This window comes from Corapipo altera, unplaced genomic scaffold (genome assembly GCF_003945725.1).
Source record: "Corapipo altera isolate COAL_440 unplaced genomic scaffold, ASM394572v1 1b, whole genome shotgun sequence".
Classification (NCBI taxonomy): Eukaryota; Metazoa; Chordata; class Aves; order Passeriformes; family Pipridae; genus Corapipo; species Corapipo altera.
This window is the reverse complement of record NW_020884881.1, coordinates 7,880,151-7,900,107: the sequence shown is the minus strand read 5'-3', so window position 1 is coordinate 7,900,107 and position 19,957 is coordinate 7,880,151. Positions and strand designations below refer to the sequence as shown.

Below are 19,957 nucleotides of genomic sequence, written 5' to 3'. Positions count from 1 at the left end.
ACAGGCATCCTGTTTAAGTAAAACTACTGTCCTAGTTAGGTAGAAATGCATAGTTTGTTATTGCTATACTGTGTTGTTTTTCTGGGATGTGCTAAAACTCTGTAGTTGTCTGCATTTTTTTTTCCTAACGTTCTCTGAGTTGTTATGATTTGTGTACTTACAAGATACTTGGAAGAGTATGCCCCACATTCTTACACGTAGTGTTTGGAAAAACAATATATTTTGTCAGATAAGTCTGAACTAGAGTTGAAATGTTGTCCAATACAGTAAACAGACCAGTGAACTGACATATAGACCTACTTTTGTCTGTGTTTCTGTATTAATTATGGAAATCCCTAGCTTGTGTTTTGCATTTTGATTTTGGTTAAGTCTTCCCTCAGTATAAACCCAAAAGTACAAATATCATTTTTTTTCTTACCAACCAGACCAATGGCAAATTTAGTTCCCAAGTACCAAAGGAATTCCAAGATTTATCAAAAGAAAGGATTTGGGAGAAATTGCTGTGCTGACTTCTTGCTTTAAAGATGGTTTTACAGAATGCATCATCCCCTCTAAAGAGAAGTGTGAGGCAGTAGTAAAAAATGGAGCTTGGAAGGGCTTGCGTCTTTTAAAAAAGATGTGTGTAACATCAGGATATGAGAATGACCATGGAAAATAAGACTTGTTTTCCTTTTCTGACAGTCCAGTTGGTACATGGAACGTATCATAAGATTTACTGGCTGAACTACAATGGTTTTGGTAGCTTAAAATAACAGCAGACAGCTTTGCTTAAACCACAGCCTTTTTTGAACATGTGTAAAATATCTGTCCAGTTTCTTTAATACAGGAGAAATAGTAATAAAATGATCACTGCATAAAAGTTTTGACACACAAGTTGTGAAGTTGGGGTTACAGTTTCTACTTCTCGTTAGTCTGTTTCACCGGTGCAGAAACATTAAATAGTTTGTTACTGTTGACATAAGGTAATTTAGGAAATTTTGATTTACTGTGAGACCCAAATGAGGTATTTTCATGGGTGGATTTACAGGAAATTATTTTGGGAACTGAAGCCTCCAAAGTAGAACTCAGGCAGATGATTTGGGTCTGTTAGCAATGAAGACTATGCTCTGCAAGACCACAGGTTACCCCTAGTCCTAGTTGCATTATTCAGGTTAACCAGTTATTTACAAAAACTGGTAATAAACATAGATTTTGTTCACCCTGCAAAGTTACTCTTGTATTTCTGAACACACTAAAAATTAGTAAATTTGAATCTCTAATGTTACTGTTAAATCAGCCAAGGCAGTTTTCTAGCAAACCAAAAGTTTAAGAAAAAAAGATAGGTTTTTCAAAACATTTAATGTTGTGCTGCTATCTCCTCTGAACTTTCATACCTGATCTCCACTATCACAAGGTGAAAGAGGAAGCTGAAGTATATTCAATACTTCATCTAGATCTCCAGGGCTTTAAAGGTAGGTTCATATCTGCAGGATTTATAAATACAACAAATCCAAAATTATGATGTGTGGTCAGTTGTTCTAGCTTTTTTTTTTTCCTAGGTGGGGTGGTTTTTGGAATTTGGGGTTTTTTTGCCTCTGCTGCCTTTTCAGTACTGCATATATGACAAAAGCTGAGGAAAACCAGCAGTCTGTACTTCTAAATTCAATGCCTAAAACCTTGTCCACCACAAAATTCACTTTCCTGCTTGAAGGCTTTGCAATACATGAGTTTCTTGTGGGAGAGAGGATGAAGGGGAAGAGGAGACAAGGCAAACAAGAAACAGATGTTACAACGCCATCCTTTACAATGACTTTGGAACACGTGGTAAAGCCAGGTGTTGCTGTTTGAGCTAAAAGCTTTCAGCCCAAGTATATCTGACAGATGTCCAACTGCTGGCCTGTCCATCACAGAGCAGGTATACCCCTGGGCATAAAGCAGGAATGTGGTTATATACTCAAGGAAGACCTTCCTACCTGTCATGATGGAGATGGTTATCCTCCCTTCAAGGATGGTATCCAGTAGCACACCCAAGTAGAGCAACACTGGTAGCATTGGTAGAGTGCAGCATCAATGGAGGATCACCAATTTCAGTGCCTACAGCCACCTGCAGAGAGCTGGCCTGGGTGTCTCTGGTGCTACACTGTGCTTTGTACACACTCCTGGAGCTGTGCCGTGGAGGTCTTCTGAGAGGCATTTCAGTTTATGTACCCCTCCTGACAATGGGTGGATATCAAAATGGGGTACATGATACTTGTAAGAATTGTGTTCTCTACAGGTACTACATAATTACAGATGTGTATCTATGTGAGTATTCAAAATGTCTTACAGGATTTTTTTGGGGAGGGATACTGTTTATTAGTTTAGGTAGTGCAAAAATTTGGGGTTTAAGCTGAGTTTAAGCTCCCAACGCTTGAACTATTGTCCGCAGCACTCACTGCCCCTCAGAACTGCATGTCCATTAAATTGCGCTCATCTGGTGTAGACAACCATACACCTAACAAAGAGTTTAACAGAGACTGCCAACTGGCTGTACTTCCAGAAAGCTTGCAGGATGTCTGAGTGGGGTTACTTCCTCCTCCCTGAAAAAGTGGGAGTATGGAATACTTCCCATCAAGAATAGGCTGGTGTATGCAGAGGCTGGTGGTGCCATGAGACATTAATGAATTACGGAAAAGGAAGCAATGGTTGAAGATAAATTAAATATACACAAGAGTGAAGACTGAGCCAGTTGGTTCTGTGACAAGGGATGCTTACAAATGCAGCTTATTTCATGGTTTTATTCCTGAGTTTACAAAGTCATTACCATAAATTAAAAATATGTGGATGCAAGTCCTGCATAAAGTCACTTCAGCAATGTAGATGAATTTCACATGTTCAGAGACCCTTCTTTGCCTGCAGGATAGCCGGTTTTATTGATTTTTTTCTTATGTTGTCATGACATGGCAGATTATTTTCCTGCTTGTGGTGTATATTTTATCATGGATTGGGACAGGCAATCTTAGCAGAGGTAGAGACTCCACAGTTTAAGCTCATAAATGGAAAGCTGGGGTGGACGTACAAAATGTTGACCAATAAAACAGAAGTTGAACTCTTCTTTCTAGAATATTGTGCCTCAAAGTTTCATATACGTGCTGAGGGTAATATACACATGTACAGGCCAAACAGGTATCTGTCATTCACAAATCATGGTCTGTGCATGGCCTGTTAAATTCACTTCCACAAGTAGCAACCATTTAAGCAGTTTCAAGTACATTGAAATACGCGGAGACCACTATTTGTACTTCTTTGTTCTTAAATAAGTAACAGAATTACTTATTTAAATACTTGACAAAGAAAGCTGCTAAATTGCTTCTATAAGGATGAATTCTTACTTGACCAGGCTCCCCAGAGTGCCATTAGAAGGATCACGATGATCACTGTGTAAAGGGTATGGACCGTAACAAGATCATCTTGCTGGTGCTTGAACCCAGAGGTGCTGTGCCAGTTCTCACTTCTGTTCCCGTTGGTTTTCTGCCTGTGAGCACGGAGAGAATGTATCCTGATATAAAAGAAAGCAAGATTGAGATTAAAAATTATTCTTTTTTATTAACAGTTCAACAGTGTTTGTAATGAAATCCAGAGTGTGCATTGTATTGTTGACTAGATTTGGGAAAGAGCTCTTCAAATTGTATGAGGCTAATAAAATAATTTCCATAATTGGAAATGCAAAACATTTACCAGCCATTTGGTATTTCTCTCCCACTGACAGGCAGAGACTGGGTAGGGGCTTGTTAGAGGACACACAGTGCTCTTACTCTTCACTGTTGATGCAGATCATTGTATGAGAAAAAACATACCCTTTCATTTTGCAATATTATGAAAGTGGCAGGATTCAAATAAAAAATTACCAGTTTCCAAAGCTTTCATCCACGGCAATAAGCACAGCATGTGCTATGTGAGCTTCCCATCCTGCTCTGATGTGTTTTTCTATCTCTGCTTTTCAGAGGGGACTTCTCTCTGCAGTGTCAAGGTATTCATTAGCCAAAGATACCAATCAGGAGTAACTAAGCATATCCGCAGGATTCTCTGGAGTAACATTTGACATTTCTTTGCCACCTTTCCCAAATGGTTTGAAGCTAGAAGTGTTAGCCTGTGGCAACAGACCTCCAGTTATTGTTATCTCCACTGAAAATTGCCTGTTAAGCCCCACTGCTAAGTCCTTGTTCCTGCTGCCTTTCTTTCTTTTTTTTTTAAGAGAAAAAAAGGCTTAATATTCACAACTCCATCTGAACTGGAATGCTAAAAGGAGATGAATTAGTTTGTGATCCTATAGCTTAGGGAGGGGTCTGAGAAGTATTAGATGTATTACAGCTCTGGTTCATGCATGTTCCTGCTGTTATTACTGCAGAAGAGTAGGGGTTACCACAAATGTTAGTGCAGATACAGTTTATGAATAAAAAAGAACTTTAAACCAGAAATTACATACTTATGCATGCTTGGAAGAGAGCTGTCAAAGCTGATTTGTTAAAAATAAAAGACTAGGAAATGCAAAAGGGAATTCATCAATAAAATAGAAGTTCTGCAGTTGAGATTTTACATAAAGTAACTGCAGAATTAGAAATAGACATTTAACACTTGTATGAGAACAATTTGGCTTGTATAGCTGCAAATCATATAACACAGCTCACGATCATCTGGAGCATCATGTGAAGATCATGAGAGGAATAATTTGCCAGTCATTTCCTTTTCTGTTCCTACCTGAGGGGAATGCAGTATGTGCAGCTTACCTCCTGCAGGCGTTCATGGTGCCTTGATGATTGGGTTCACACTGCGTCAGATTTCTTCTTGCAGAGAGGAAAAAAGCCTTTTTTATCCTCTTATTGCCTTGCACAAAAGGGGAAAATTTTCACTCAGTACAGACAAAAAGAATCTTCCTTCCAAGCCCACGAACTTGACCAACAATAATCTGGGAGCACTTGATATGTGTCAATGAAAGATCTCAAATTAATGGTTTCTAGAGCTGATTTTGACATAGTTCTTCAAGAAATTCCCTTGAGCAGTTCACAAGGCAAGTAGTGAGTCATCCCAATGACTGGCTTCTTTTAGCTGCTGGGATCTCTTCTTATAAACAGTAGCTCACTGCTGAGGTGTGGCCAAATTTATAACACCACAAGTAAGGCACAGATGGAGGGTGCTGCTGCTGGAAATTATTTTCTATTAGATCACAGGCTGTTTTGGGGTAAAACTTAGTTCCTTTCTACAACTGCAATTTGGTTTAACTTGGCTGGAGTGAAATTTCAAGCCACTCTCACTTACATATGCTCTAATATTCAAACACTTTTATGAAAAAGTAGGTGCCTTCTTTATAAACTATTGACTTACGATCACATTCAATAAGCAGTCAATAAGCAATATATTAGCACAAAAAAACCCATTTTGACATTTAGGGTTATTAAGAATCATATACATCCTATTATTACCTGACCACCTAAAGCCATTAATTAACAAGAGGCTGTGCCCAATAGCTGGGTGTGGCATGATCAGACGGGTTAATGGTGGTCTTAAATCCAATGGTCCCGTAATTATATGCAGGGCTTGTGAACAAACACACTTCAATTTGTACTTTGTGAAGACAGGCCAAAGTCCTTCTTTCTCAAAACACTTTTTTACATCATCTTTAAACTATCAAAAAAATTTAAAATAACCACATTTCTCTTTTAAATTTTACTTTCAGCTTATTGTCACATAGAATTGCTATTAAGATAAATCAGAAATTGTAGTTCTGGTGCATTTCCAAAGGCTTTTGCCTTTCCTTCATGTAGCATTTATGTTTCTATATGAATAAAACTAGTTCCTTTAGTTTTATTAAAACAATTAGCAATTTCCAAACATGTCTTGGGAAATCACTTTACACTCCAGAAAATTAAGACTGAGTTTGTTCACCCATGTGAGCAAAACTGTGGCACTTGAACCAGTGGAGCTACTGAGGACATAGAATCATTCTAAATTATTAGTTGTATAATAAATACAGAAAAATATAAATATTACAATGACTTGGAGGAAGAAGTTTGGACATCAGTAAAGAATTACTGACTTGAATCAGTTCTAGCTTTTTCAGACCCAATTCTGAGAATATAGGCAGTTATAACTTTTGGATTCTGTTTTCTTAAGTAACATATACAGGGTGGTAGATGCACTGAGTTTTCCCTGTATGTATTTAGTTTTCTTGATACATTTGTCTTACTTCAGTCTTAAGATCAGTAGCACTTACAACATATTTGCCCTTTTCCCCATCAGTTTCATCTTGGTTTTCTAGATCTTACTGATGGCTTTCACTTTTTGACTGAAGCAAGCAAAGGGAGGTATGTACAAGCCTCATTTCAGAAGTGTGAGAGTGTTGATTTTTGAGGGCGCGGGCCGGGCGGCCGTTGGGGAGCCCCTGCCAACTACAGGCCCCAGAATGCACCGGGAGGGCTCGTGTATCCTTCGAACCTGCCAATGAGAGCGCGCGGGGCGCGTCACGTGAGCGGGGCGCCATTTCAAACGGCCGGGCGGGTGCGCGGCGGCCCCGGTGAGAGCGGTAAGTGTGGGGGGGCGACCCCCGGCAGCCCCCGCTGCTTCCTCAGTGCCGCGGGGTGGTGGGGATTCTAGAGGCTTTTCCCCGAGGTTTGGCGGCCGAGGCGCCGTTGCGGTCGGGGAAGGGGCGACCCGTGCGAGCTTGCCTGAGGTGGGGCGGTGGGAGGTTGGCGGGACTGTGAGCTGCGTGACATCCCATAAACCACCTTTCCGGTGGTCCCCAGCGACAAGGTGAGGAGCAATGGCCATAAACTGAGATACAAGAAGTTTCACCTCAACACGAGGGAGAACTTTACGTCGAGGGTGGCAGAGTACCGGAACAGGCTGCCCAGGGAGGTCGTGGAATCTCTCCGGAGACATTCCAAACCTACGTGGACGCGTTCCTGTGTAATACACTCCACGTGACCCTGCCTTGGCAGGGGGGTTGGACGGGGTGATCTCCAGAGGTCCCTTCCAACCCTAACTATTCTGTGTGGCAGACCCTAAGTATGACAGTTTTCAAAGGGATTGTTTACCCCCTCGCTAATTTGGCAGTATCATCAAAGTCCATGACCCTGTTGGTTTTGTTTGGGTTTTTTTATTTAACATATTGCATGGCTAATTCTGTATTTTCCAGACACAATGGAGGAAGGAAAAGAAACGCCAGTGTGTTCGAGTCATGTGCCTGAAGAAAAACTGCATTGCATGAGCAGTGGTAGGTGGACAACATTCTCTACTTGGTTTATACCTTATTATATCAGTAGACATCCTGTATCTGCTTTGTGTCATGTTCTGTGTACTTGTTTCCTTGGATGGGCAGCTGTTGGCAGTCTCAGACGTAGAAGCCTCCTGAGGAGCTTGTGTAGCACGGCTCCTAGAGCTTGTGTATCAGTGACTGATGTCATCAACATTTCTTCTGTATATCTCATCTGAGCTCCTCCCTCTTCCTTATCTGTCTGCTGCTGATTCAATTAATATGTAGGGTATGTAATAACTAACAAGAAAACTAATCTTTCTCACTGGCTCCTGCTACTGACCTGTGATGGCCTGAACCAGAAAAGAACTGACTGATGGGACAACTGCATTGTCACATAGCTGTAGATTATATATTCTCATTTATCTTGATTGGAGGCTGCTGATAAGATATATTCTATCTTATGGATGCTTAAAAATTAGCATTGAGCTATTTCATGGTAATTGGGCATCTCACAATTGTCATATTCTGCAGTGGGGTGAACTTATTGCTCTCTACAACTCCCTGACAGGAGGGTATAGCCAGGTGGAGGTCAGTCTCTTTCCCCAAGCAAACAGGGACCAGAGGACACAGTCTCCAGCTGTGGCAGGAGATGTTTAGATTGGATATTAGGAAGAATTTCTTCACAGAAAGGTTGATTAGACATTGGAATGGGATGTCCAAGGAGGTCATGGCGTCACTGTCCCTGGAGGTGTTTAAGGAAAGACTGGATGTGGCACTCAGTGCCATGGTCTAGTTGATGTGATGGTGATTGGTCATAGGTTGGACTTGATGATCTCAGAGATCTTTGCCAACCTAATGGATTCTGTGACATGCACAACAGTACCTTAAATTTCCTGGACCTAAAACATGTTTTAATTTTTTAAACTTGGTAGCTAAATTTTTTTTTTTTGCCATCGAACATCAACTTCACCAAATTGTCAAAGCATAATGCAACTATTTTTATTGCAAAAAATGTGACAAAATCCTTGTTATAGTTTCAGACTTTCCTCTTCTGAGTGATGAAAAGTTTGATTTTGACCTTTCACTCTCTTCAACAAGGTAAGTAAAGGTATATTTGCCTATAAAACCTTCAAAATGGACACATGAAAGATGCCAGGCTAAATTATTTTTCTTTGTAGTGGAAATGAAGATGAGGTTTTTGTTGGAGCTGTGGGACACAAAGAAAGATGTATTGCTGCTTGTATGGAAGCAAACAAGAGCATGCCTGCTTTTGATGATAAACTCATGTGGAGCCCACTTCAAGAAGAGAAATTTGTGGAAATTTTCAAAGAAGCTCATTTGTTGGCAAAGCAAATAAAGACTGGAAGCAAGAATGAAGAGACTAACACAAGCCAATCAGAAGAACAGAAAAATAAGATTATAGAAACATTTGTGGAGGACTCAGAGTCAAAGCTGAAAATACTGAGAAACAAAAGGATAGAAAAAAGTCCCAGAGCTGTTAAACGGGAGACATACAATGTGCAGGATAGCCCAGCATGTTTGCTGCCACCTTGTTTTCAGAAGGCATCAAATAAACTTTTGTCAGATGGCAAAATACATGTTATTCCTGCTCCTCCAAACAGAAGCCCTGTTAAAATTTGTGTGTCTCCTACAAAAACTGCCAATTTGCCTCTGACACAAGAACAGAAATCTGAGGAAACAAATATAAAGGCAACTGGCAAACTGGCAATGGCAAAACCTTTGTGTACTCTTGGAAGAAGCAATTTGTTGACTGTTGAAAAGGTAAAGTCAGCTTCTGGGCAATGTTTTCTTTAAACGTGGCCTTTATGTGCTTTAGGAATGTTTAATCTACAGTCGTCAAAAGTGAATTTTAATCTTCTAATTCTTCTCTACCTTATAAGGTCCTTAGTCAGGAAACATATATAAAAAAAGGAAAAGTAGGGCAGACACTGGTATAGTAGCCAACTAGCTTATTTATTACGACAATGTAGAGCATCTGAGGCCAAATTTCTGTTGTATTCTGGTTTTGAGAATATTGTAATTCCTGGGTTCTGTTCTAACTGGCTTCTAACACTGCTTTGTTCCTGGTAAAATTACCGCACTGTTACACCTAATGTATACTTCATTTACACTTAATTTTACTCTGACTGTGTAAAAATGGCTTTATTTGCTGTTAACCCTTGTCAATGGAGGTGAGGCAGGGGTGGGAAACCCCACAATTATTTAGACAGGGAAATCTTTTAGGTCCAGTTTTGCCCACAACTTGTCTCAATCATGAAAAGCACTGATTACTGGTATTATACTTACATATAACCACACATATGGCTATGTGACCAAATGCAAATGTATTCTAAGATAGCAAGGAAACAGCTGTGTTAGTGACCTTGTGTGCACAAATCCCAGTCTCTAGGTAGAATATCTTTTGGATTTTATTGCTGTACACCTTTATGTCTTAGGTTCCAGTATGTACTGCAGATTCTACTGAAATGTGATATTGGCTTATTAAGAACCATCACCTATAGAAAGTAGGGGACCCTTTGATTCCTTTGTGCTATAAATCTCTTCTTGATTTTGGGCACTATAAGAAAAGGCACAGTCTTAATGCTTTAACTAGCCAAATTGTACCCCACTCTCTGAACAGTCTGCATGATGCAGTCTGCCATGTAATGTTCATCCCTTGGAAGCCAGAGTAAAGCAGAGGAATATTAAATAGAGAGTCTAATATTGTTGTAAGGAACAGCTGTTACAGTATGGAACAGGATGTTGGTGAACATGATTATATGAGATTTGTGCTGATGAATTGTTGCAGAAGTGTCCAATGTCTTGGTCCAAACATGTTCTCACAAATACACTCACTAGACTAACTTCACACTGTATTTGTCTAAACACCAAGGACTTCACTGGGTTCAGAGGCTTCTTCAATGATGGTTGTCTTTGTTTCTTAACAAAATCAATAGAAACAATAGTAGCTTTTAAAATGTTGCATTGAAATTTGCAGCTCAAATCAGGAAAAAATACTAGTATTTCTACAAAAAGAGACTTGAGCAGCAAGGGATCATCTGAAGATCTAATTTCTGATAAATCTAGTGTCGCTTCAGATGTTTTCGAGTCCTCGTTCAGCGGCAGTTCCTCAGTGCAAGACACAAAAGCCCTTCCTGCACTAAGTAAGGTAATGACAAGTATTCTTAATATGAAAATAACTTCTGTAATATTCTGATAGAAAGAAAAATTAATATAGTTTACTTTTTAATTTAATTTAAAGCTACACTGTTGTGTAAAATAGTTTTAAAGAAAAGTAATCTATGCTTTATAATTACCATTCTTGAGTGTGTGCTCTAACTCTGTAACACAGGGAAATGTACTTAAGAGCAACTGTAACTGTGTTAGATTAACACGAGTTGCCTTTATTTTTAAAGTATTAGCTTGCAGGTAAGTGATCAACGGTTTTCTGTAAGACACAAAGTTTTTGATGTGTGTAGTTAACTATACCATATGAAAAGGTTGCCATAACTTGTATGAAGGTAGTATACCTACAGCTGTCAGTTGTTTTGAAGCTTTAGGAGCCTACTTTAATGCTGTATGCTGCTTCACTGAATCACAGAATGATCGAGGCTGGAAGGAAGGGACCTCTTGAGGTCATCTGGCCCAACACTCTGCTTAAGCAGGACCACCTGGAGTCATTTGTCCAGGACCAGGCAGCTTTTGAATATCTCCAAGCATGGAGTCTTGGCAACCTCTCAGGGCAGCCTGTGCCAGTGCTTGGCAGTAAAAAAATTATTTCCTGATGATCAGAGGTAAAACCTCCTGCGTTCCACTCTGCCCATTGCCTCTAGTCCTGTCACTGGGCACCACTGGGACACTGTCCTTGTGGACATTTTTATATATTGAGATCCACATTGAGCCTTCCCCAAGCTGAGCAGTCCCAGTTCTCAGCCTTCCTCAGATGAGAGGTGCTCCAGTTCCAGTCCTTTAATCATCTCAGTGGCCCTTTGTTGGACTCTTTCCAGTAGCTCCAAATCTCTCATATGGGGGAGCCTGGAACCGGACATAGATCTTCAGGTGTGGACTTCCCAGTGCTGAGCAGAGGGCAGGATCCCCTCCATTCACCTGCTGGCAATGCTTCTCCTTTGTGCAGCCCAGGATACTGTCAGTGCTGTCTGCTGCAAGGGTGCAGTGCTGGCTCATGTTCAACTTGTCCACTAGCGCCCCCAAAGGCCTTGTCTGCAAAGCTGTTTTCCAACTGGTTGGTGCCCAGCATATACTGCTGCCTGCGCTGACTCCTTTTATTCTTTAATCCCTTTAAGTCTATACTCAATTTCTGGCAGGAATAAAAATAGATCTGATATTCTAGGTCTGTATAATAATCCAGATACAATGATCTGTTTCTAAGAAAACTCACTTTTTAAACTGTATCTGAGTAGGAAGCTCCTCTAAAATTCACAAATGAAAAGTTTTATAATACCAAGAAAAATAATGGCAAAATAATGTGTTAAATAGATGGTTTTTTGCTTTTGAATAAGCTATGTTCTTTGGTTCAGCCTGGCTTAAGGAAGATGACATATCTGAAACTTCCTGGTGTTACCAGTGGTCTCACAAGAAGGACTACATCATCATCTTTGTCCTCACTTTCCAGTGTGAATTCAAGTCTGAATTTGAGCTTACCCATTTCTCCCATAGTAAAAAAAGGTAATAATTCCTACTACAGATTTGTGCCACAAATCAATTTTGAAGTATTTAAGCATGTGGGTTTGGGAATGTTTTAATGGTGTCCAATATATAAGAGCAGTGAGAAATGTTTTGAATGGAGAATAAAATTTTCTGCGCTAGCCCTGTAAATCCCTGTGGACTAAAGATAAATGTTAGACATCTATAATTTGTAAAAACTAGATTGATGAAAGCCTGATGCCTACATGTGAGGGTCTGACACAGCTAGAAAAATAAACTCAGAAAATTTTATACATAATCTTCTCTATTATAACCAAGAATGTGAGCTTCTGAATGCTCTAAGCTTGTCTAACTGGTATTAAAGGGGAAAAAACAACCGAACAACACCAAAACAACTGAAATTTGGAAAGAAGGGGGAAGGCCTTGCTGCAAGTTTCTGTAGGCCTAATAAAAGGATAAGCTTTACTCAAGCTGATTGGAAAAAACACTCTTGGGGAGATAAGTGAATACAGCCAAGAAGCTAATACTATAATGAGGCAATCAATTTGACCCTTTCAGTAAGTCTTAAAGGATCAGGAAAACAGTCTCCTAAAAGTACTGACAGGTTGTAAGCATCACAATTCTTGTACATCTCTCAAGATACCAAGTTACAGCAAATTTGTGTTTTGTACTTTGCTTCTGGGAGAATAATAATATATTACTAAAAGCTTAATAAGAACTCTTTTATGCAATATAACTGTCAAGATTCATCCTATTAATGAAAGTAACCTACAGTCTCAAAAGTAAGAACTGTACAGAAAACTGGAAAAAACCCTTGTGGGGTAGTTTAGCCTGTGGCATTACTCACTGTAACTCAAACTACTACCTTCTTGAAAGGCTGCTTAAGAGAACAGAGTCAGCTATGCTGGGAGAGAGTGCTGGAAGTGTAACTTGAATCTGCAAGCTGTATTGTCATTCTGTGAATATTCTTTCGCTTGATTGCAGTAATTCAGGAATTTGGTGAGAAGACTTTAAAATAAAATTGCGGGAAAATTTGGGGAGTAAGTTTTCAGTAGTTGGTTGTGTTCCCATAAACTTAAGTTGTTTGAACGTAAATTTAAATGCTGTAAATTGCCATTTTTCTTTCCTGTGTGAATGTAATTATTCTGCTTAGTCAAAAACTTAGCGATAAGCGATGATTCAGAAGTACAACTTAAGTTTCTATTTCAGGAAAATCAAGCATGTCATCAAAAGTTAGTGTGAGTAGCTCTAGTACAAGCAGGCTGGCCCTTGTCAGACCTACCAGAGTGTCATCTCTGCAGGCTGCCAATACTGAGAAATCCAGGAAGCAAGTGAGATCAGCTAGTACTCCCAAAATATCTAGTGCTGTAACCTTGGCTAAATCTTCATCTTCTGCAACATCAACTGAGGCTGCAGGCAGTGGAATTCAGAGACTGAGCTCTGTTCCCAGTCTGCAGCAGATATGTCAGCAGAATAAAGATGGAAGTGCAGCAAAAGGAAGCCTATGTCCAAAGCCCAAGGCTGGAGTTTTGTCTGTTTCCACAAGTCAAACTAAGGTTCCTGTGAAGACTCAAGGTAAGCACATACTTTATGTGTCCTCTCTTCTAACTTGCTTATTAAAAGAAAATGCTACCTTGAATGCTTGTTATTTGTTTCATTACACTTCTGTCTGCCTTTTAGAAGGAATTAGTATTTTAACTGAAACATATTTTTTATAAAAGAAATAAATATGAATCTCATAGCAGTTAACAAAACTTTTCTCTTTAGATGCAACACCAAACAAAATGGCACCAAAAGCAACATCATCTCTTGGATTAACATTTTGTGGTACACCTGGAAGGTAGGGCTTAACTGAAAACTAAATTCACTGGGGCATAATTCTTAGAATGCAATGTGGTTGGGTGTTGCAACAGTCTTTAAAAGTTTGAACTTCATTGTCAATCCTTGAGACCCTCCAGGTTAGATGTGTTAGTGCCTATTGGAACTGATTTAAAACAAACTAAACCCCACAACTAAACCAAACAACCCTCTGACGGTTTTCTTAGCAGTGCTAAATAGACTAGAGTCATTCATGGAAGACTTCTAAGAAGTAAAGCCCTTACTATGCTGTGATTATCACCTTTAAGCTGATTGCTGTTCTGTTACTGACAAGGGAAATAGATTTCTATTGTTTGGAGGAATAGTTTTATTCCAACTGTTTCCAGAAGGTTTTGGCTAATGCATGTTCCTTTTCTAGTGCCATGGCAGTCAGCACTCCTATGAAAGCCTCAGAAGATAAGGTCTTTCAGAATTTTTGTTTTCCTGAGAGGCCTGCCTCCATGACTCCTGCCAGTCTGAAACCATCTGGCTTACCTACACCTGTCCGTCGGACCTCAGCATTCCCAGCAGCGACCCCTAAGACTGTACCAAGAATGGCATTTTCTCCACATGCTGCATCTCTTCACCGAAGTTTCAGCTTTTCTACCAAAAAGACACTTGCAGCTGGGTAATTCAGAATCCCTCATATATTAAATGACTATTGTAGGCACACTGCCTCTAAATTAATTTTAATGATGACTTTTGGGTTTCAAGGACCTCTGCTAAATGTTTATAATGAAGCATTTGAGCATAGATGCTGTATAGGCCTAATAAAAATTTATATCTTGTGACTAGTAAAATGCTGTAAGCCTTACTGAGGTGAGTCAATATCTAACATTAAAGAATTATAATTTTAATAGGAATTTATTTGTATTTCTTGAGCTAGGGAACAACTAAAACTTGTATCTGATGCTCTGTCTGAAAGCAGATTTGGTGTTTGTACTACTTTGCTATCACCTTCTGATGAAGGAAAGTAGCTGATTGAAATGCATATTACTTTAACTTTTGTTTTATACTGTTACCAATGGTCTCTAAAATTACACTTTTTTAAAGCATCAGTCAAAAAGCCAAGGATTTAGTTGACTGAACGTTAGTTTCTGAGCAGGTTTACCTGTGTTTTTGTTAATTATATTTGTTTTCTGTGAGAGTAATATTGCCTTTTTCATATTATCAGCTCAGCATCTTCTGACAAGGACCATATATATGTGTGCAGGCTTGTTCTGTGGCTGCTGCAGAGGAACTGTATTAAAGCAGGAATGATTCATGGCTAGAAAACTCTGTATTATGTTACTTAGGCCAAATGTCCCAAATATCTTTTCTCTCAAGGAATCAATTAGTCTGTCTACATTGACTTTATCATACTAATTAGATTACAGCCTCTGGTCTTCCAGCTGGTGTCAGTACTTCCTTTCAAGCAGGGGCTGAAAGGGGTTGCTCAGTGATATGCAATATCAATGACTGCATGTGTGAAGTTTAGGCTGCATGGATATGTCAATTAAGATTAAATTCTTCATCATCCTGAAGTCATTAACTCTTCTTCTTTTGCATGGGTAGGCTATACACTTATTGCAGCATGAAATATTTTGTATTTTGCAGGTAACTAGCATTCTATTGGCTGAAATATGGAAATCTTTTTGATGATTAAAACTTGTGGTTAAAAAATGGAGAAAATGAGATTAGGGCATTGGCTTAAGTAATTCATGTTGATTAAAGACCTCAACTATTGCTGATGTTCTTTTTCCCTAGTTCTAAACAGAAAGAAGAGAGTAAGACACAGATATCTTCTTCAGAAGATGATGTATCTCCTCCACCTGTGTTACCTCTTGCTCTTACCTTCTCACCAGAAAAATCTGCTACAGAAGTAGTAGAAAATGAATTAAAAGAGGCTGAAGTACAAAATCAGCTGGCTGAAGAGAAACAACCTGAGGTAAATGACAATACATTTTTCTACAAAACGAAGTTAACTGCTTGAAACCAAATTATTTGAACTATTATTTTCAAGTAGAAAACCCACTTTGATACACATGAAGTTAAAACGGATTAGCTGTAACTGTGTGCACCCTCTAGTGCCTATTTTTAACACTGAACATGTGTTCAGTGTTTCCACTATGTTTCCATCTCAAAGCTGAAAAGTCAAATACTTGCAGATTTTATATTGAATTTCCACGTTGGAAAAAGTACTGTGAAATCCTTGTGGATTTGATTAGAAACACAGTGTCAGTGGGCAGATCCTGTTGCAGCTGTAAAGCCCTTTTGGGGATAAAAAAATCCCAATAACCCCGAACACTGCTGTAGCTATATTCAGTCTCCTAACAGGAGTGCAAATCTGCATACAACAAGGGAGAATTAAACCCCAAAGTCCACATAGCAGTAAACTTAGGTAAGTGTTAAGTAATTCTTTCAGTGAACACTTTTCCCCTCTCTCAGGAATGTACTGGCTTCATGTTGAAAGCTGGCACTCCACAGGCATTAAGGAGAAAGGCGTGAACTGGTAGTTCTGAAATATTAAACTGTCAGAGTGGTTATTGATTTACAAATACTCAGGTGTAGAATAATCTGTAGATTGATTACTTGATGTTATTGCATTAGTATATTCCTGGTTAGCTTACTTGGTGACACAAAGTATCTGTTAGAGAATTGCTCAGTACATGTATAGGGTAGTTAAACTGGACAAAAGCATAACTGAAATGTGAAGCTCTACAGAACAGTTTATATGGCTAAATAACATTGCACAATAATTGGAGTTAAGTCATTTAAATATTAAGAGTTATTAATCTTCTGTTTTAAATTTGAGTTAAAACAATTTTTCACTTAAAATCAGATTTATGCCCCAATGAGCTCTTTTTCTTTGTCTCACTGCATTTTCCCCATTGCTGGCAGAGCAAGAGCTAAGGTTTTTGCACTGTGTGCAAACAATCCTGCATGAAAAACAACCAAGCTGTAAATGAAGGCTGTCCTGTGATTATTACATCTGTATAAGCTAAATTGACTCCCTCAATGTTTATGGAGGAAGCATGGTGAATAGAGTGGAAAACCCGAACTATTTTTTCTTTTAAAGGCCTTACTGGTAGACATTGGAGTAGACAAATGTCTCTCACACACTTTGGAATGTGAAAGCAGACCTCTGATTGACCTTTCCAACACTCCTGAAGTGAATAAACCTGTATTCTCTGGGCAGATAAAGGTAAGATTTGAATAAATCTTCGGGTGCAAATATGTTAGCAGAAAAATGTCAGCTGGCTGCATACCCTTGTCGGCAGAGCAGCTCCACAATACTGTAAGAACTATTTAATATTAGTTCAATATGATATACATACTAAGGTGTTCTAAGTAAAGAGAAAGTAATGTTTAAAATCAAACAATGTGTCCTAAGTAGAGCTCAGTGAGCAATCTGCAAATAGGAAAAGGAGTAGGATGTAGAAAGAACTTAACACTTAAAGCAGTTGTCATAGAATTAAACTGTTCTGAAGCAGAAAGTGAATGTTGTCTTCAGGAGAGTGGGCATGCTTACTGTTGTTTCTCTCTTTTTGCACATCTTCAGTTCTTGGCAGCAGCTCATTTTAATCAAAAAAGAAGGGTTGTCCCTACTGTTTAGCTCCTCTCCTAATCCCCTCTTCATTTGGAAGATGTCTGTTGGAATCTACTCTAAATTTCACAAGCATTTCTGGGCGAGTGTGTTTTGTACATTAGTGGCTTGAAGGCAGATGCCTTCAGATATTGTGAGATGAATGGTGGTAACTATGAGGATGTGGTCTTTGACAATAGATGTAATTGGGATCAATTTAATATCAAGTCCTTCAAAGTATGTCAAAAGAAGAGGCTTGCAGAAGTCTGACTTCTGGGGGCATGTTCAGAGGAGTTCAGAAGTGCTCTGCCCTGACTTGGATGGCAATGTCACTTGAATATGCATAGCAGTAAAACTCAGAAAAGTCTTTTAGGCTTTTACGGTGAGTATGGGCAATAACCACCTTGTGAGAACCTTTTGCTTGCCTAGGACTGAGCTTATGTTTAAAAACCTGAACATAAAAGCTTGAGTGTCGTGCTTGTATTGTTGTGCTTGTATTCTGAATAGGAATTCCAATAGGAACCCTAAACAAAAAAAAGTGCCCAAGAAGACTGTTAATAGAGATTATAGCTGATGGTAGCCATGTACAAAAACTGACTACACTAGCTAAATTTTATTGTTTTTCTTTCAGTTAATTGATTTGAGTTCGCCTCTTATCACTCTGAGTCCTGATGTAAACAAAGAAAATCTGGATTCCCCTCTACTCAAGTTCTGAACTTGAACTGAAATGAAGAATTCTTGGCAACTGTGATCTTTACTTAGGTGTTACTCTTCATTCATACAGGTTTTTTTGAAGATGGCTATAGATTATCTGATGAACTGCATTAACACAGTAGAATTCCAGTAGTCATGATATAGTCAGAGTCTGATAACGATTTTGTTCGTGGATGTGCTGCAATGCATATATTTAAACTATGTTGCTCTAAGGCAAAATATTGGAAACCTGTCTCTTTATTTCCTACCAATTGTCCTTTGATTCCTTATCCCCTATGTACAATGAAGTTTTAATTTAAAATAAATGAGTTGTTTACCAAACTGTTGTACAAAATAGCAGTGTTTTATTACAGACTTCAATTGTAGTGTTTCACGAACAAATGTTAATGTGTAGGTAAAGCCTAGTGGACTTCAGAGTGGTGTAGCAAGTTTGAAAACAAACATTTCATTATTGAATGCCAGTGAAGTAAATCAACAGCACCACCTGAATTTGTGATGCAAAGGAGAAAGTAACAGCATGTTACTGCCAAATGGTTTAGTCTTAATAGTTGCAGGTTAGACGAACTTTCGCATTCTGAAAAGAATAGAAAAATACTTTCTTACTTGAATTTACTACATCTGGAGACTTTACATACAGGGAAGTGAACAGAAATGAAAATGCACACAGTAGTATCTCATAAATGTTGAAGTGACAAGCCTGTCTTGCAGACTAGAGACTTCTGCTGTGTATATACTAGCTTTAATATATTTATGAAAGTTTGTCAGAAGATGGAAATCTCTTGACAATTAATACCAGTTGTTGGTATTAATTCAAGAAGTGGAAATTGGAGACAAAGGATTTAAGTAGGAAGAGGTGTTCAGAAGAGTTTGTCAAACATTTTGATGCTGAAAAAGTCATCTGCCTTGGCTTTATCTGAAGGCACTTGCCTCCCTCGACACATCTGCCTGTTCAGGGGCTACTGCGGTGTCAGAGTCTGTTCTCAATGAAGGCCTTTGGTGAGATGTTGAAGATTCTTAGATGAAACAACCATGCTTACCTGCTCCTGCCAAGTAGGAACCATAAAAATATGGAATTTGTATACTTGCTTTGGTTATTCTTGCTTTCCTTCTGTGATGAGCAAGAGAGCTTTTTCAACTAGAGCATTTATTAAAACTATTTGAGACAGTGCTGTGCAGTTAAAAGCAATAATTGAACAAGTCTTTAAATGGAGGGGAGAAATTAGTTTAGTTGCATATTTCTAAACTCAATCAGAGGGAGAAGTAAGAAAAAACCCACAATTTTTTAAAATAAGTGATGTGATTTATTTTTTGAAAAGAGGTAAATGGGTTTATGCCCTAAATTTCAAGGACTTGCAGGAGAGTCAAGCACTCTGTACCCATGGAGAACTACATTTTTGTGTATGTATGGTTTTGTGGGCAGCAGCCGTAAATCCTGTTTTTGAGTGTGGCCATGACAATTTACGAATGCCATGAGTCCTCTGCCAGCTGAAACTTGGGTAGCAAGGGGGTCGCTTGGCTGGCTGAATACTTCCAGGGTTCACCACCTCTCTGGACTAACCCAACTCTTCACAGAGGCTCAAACACTGAGTTAACACGCTGATGTGTCTTCATATAAGAGCCAAATTCCAATCTTCAAGGTACGAATCAGTTGCTCAAACAGCAGGAGCGTGGTTAGCACAGGTCTGCCTGTGCAGATGAATGGTGGTAGAGCTGCTCTGTAGTATTGGCTGTAGCCAGCTGCAATGAACTTTGGCTTATACAGTGATATTGGACATCAAGCAGTCAAAGAGAGATGTAATGTTTTCTTCTGGGTCTTCCTTTATCCCATTCAGTGGGCTGGGTCCTGGGGCTCAGGGGCAGTGGGAGCCTGTGTGTGAGGGTTCTGGTTGGCCTGATGTGGGGCGGGTTGTGGGCCAGAGAGAGCTCTTCGGCTTTTTCCACTGAGT

General features: G+C 39.1%; 1 protein-coding gene and 1 long non-coding RNA gene across 2 annotated transcripts; both read left to right on the top strand.

Moving 5' to 3' along the window:
* Positions 1–247: 247 nt before the first annotated feature.
* On the top strand, positions 248–19,696 carry LOC113945631. Its single transcript, XR_003527143.1, has 3 exons — positions 248–1,411; positions 18,856–18,864; positions 19,687–19,696. It is a non-coding gene; the product is annotated as an uncharacterized LOC113945631 (long non-coding RNA).
* Positions 7,168–18,345, top strand: GTSE1 (G2 and S-phase expressed 1). The gene is made up of 11 exons (XM_027640017.1): positions 7,168–7,228; positions 8,245–8,308; positions 8,389–8,992; positions 10,209–10,379; positions 11,731–11,896; positions 13,085–13,450; positions 13,643–13,715; positions 14,112–14,360; positions 15,479–15,659; positions 16,791–16,916; positions 17,929–18,345. The coding sequence occupies exons 1-11, from the start codon at positions 7,219–7,221 to the stop codon at positions 18,010–18,012; spliced, it is 2,094 nt and encodes a 697-aa protein (XP_027495818.1). The 5' UTR covers positions 7,168–7,218; the 3' UTR covers positions 18,013–18,345.
* Positions 19,697–19,957: the final 261 nt, after the last annotated feature.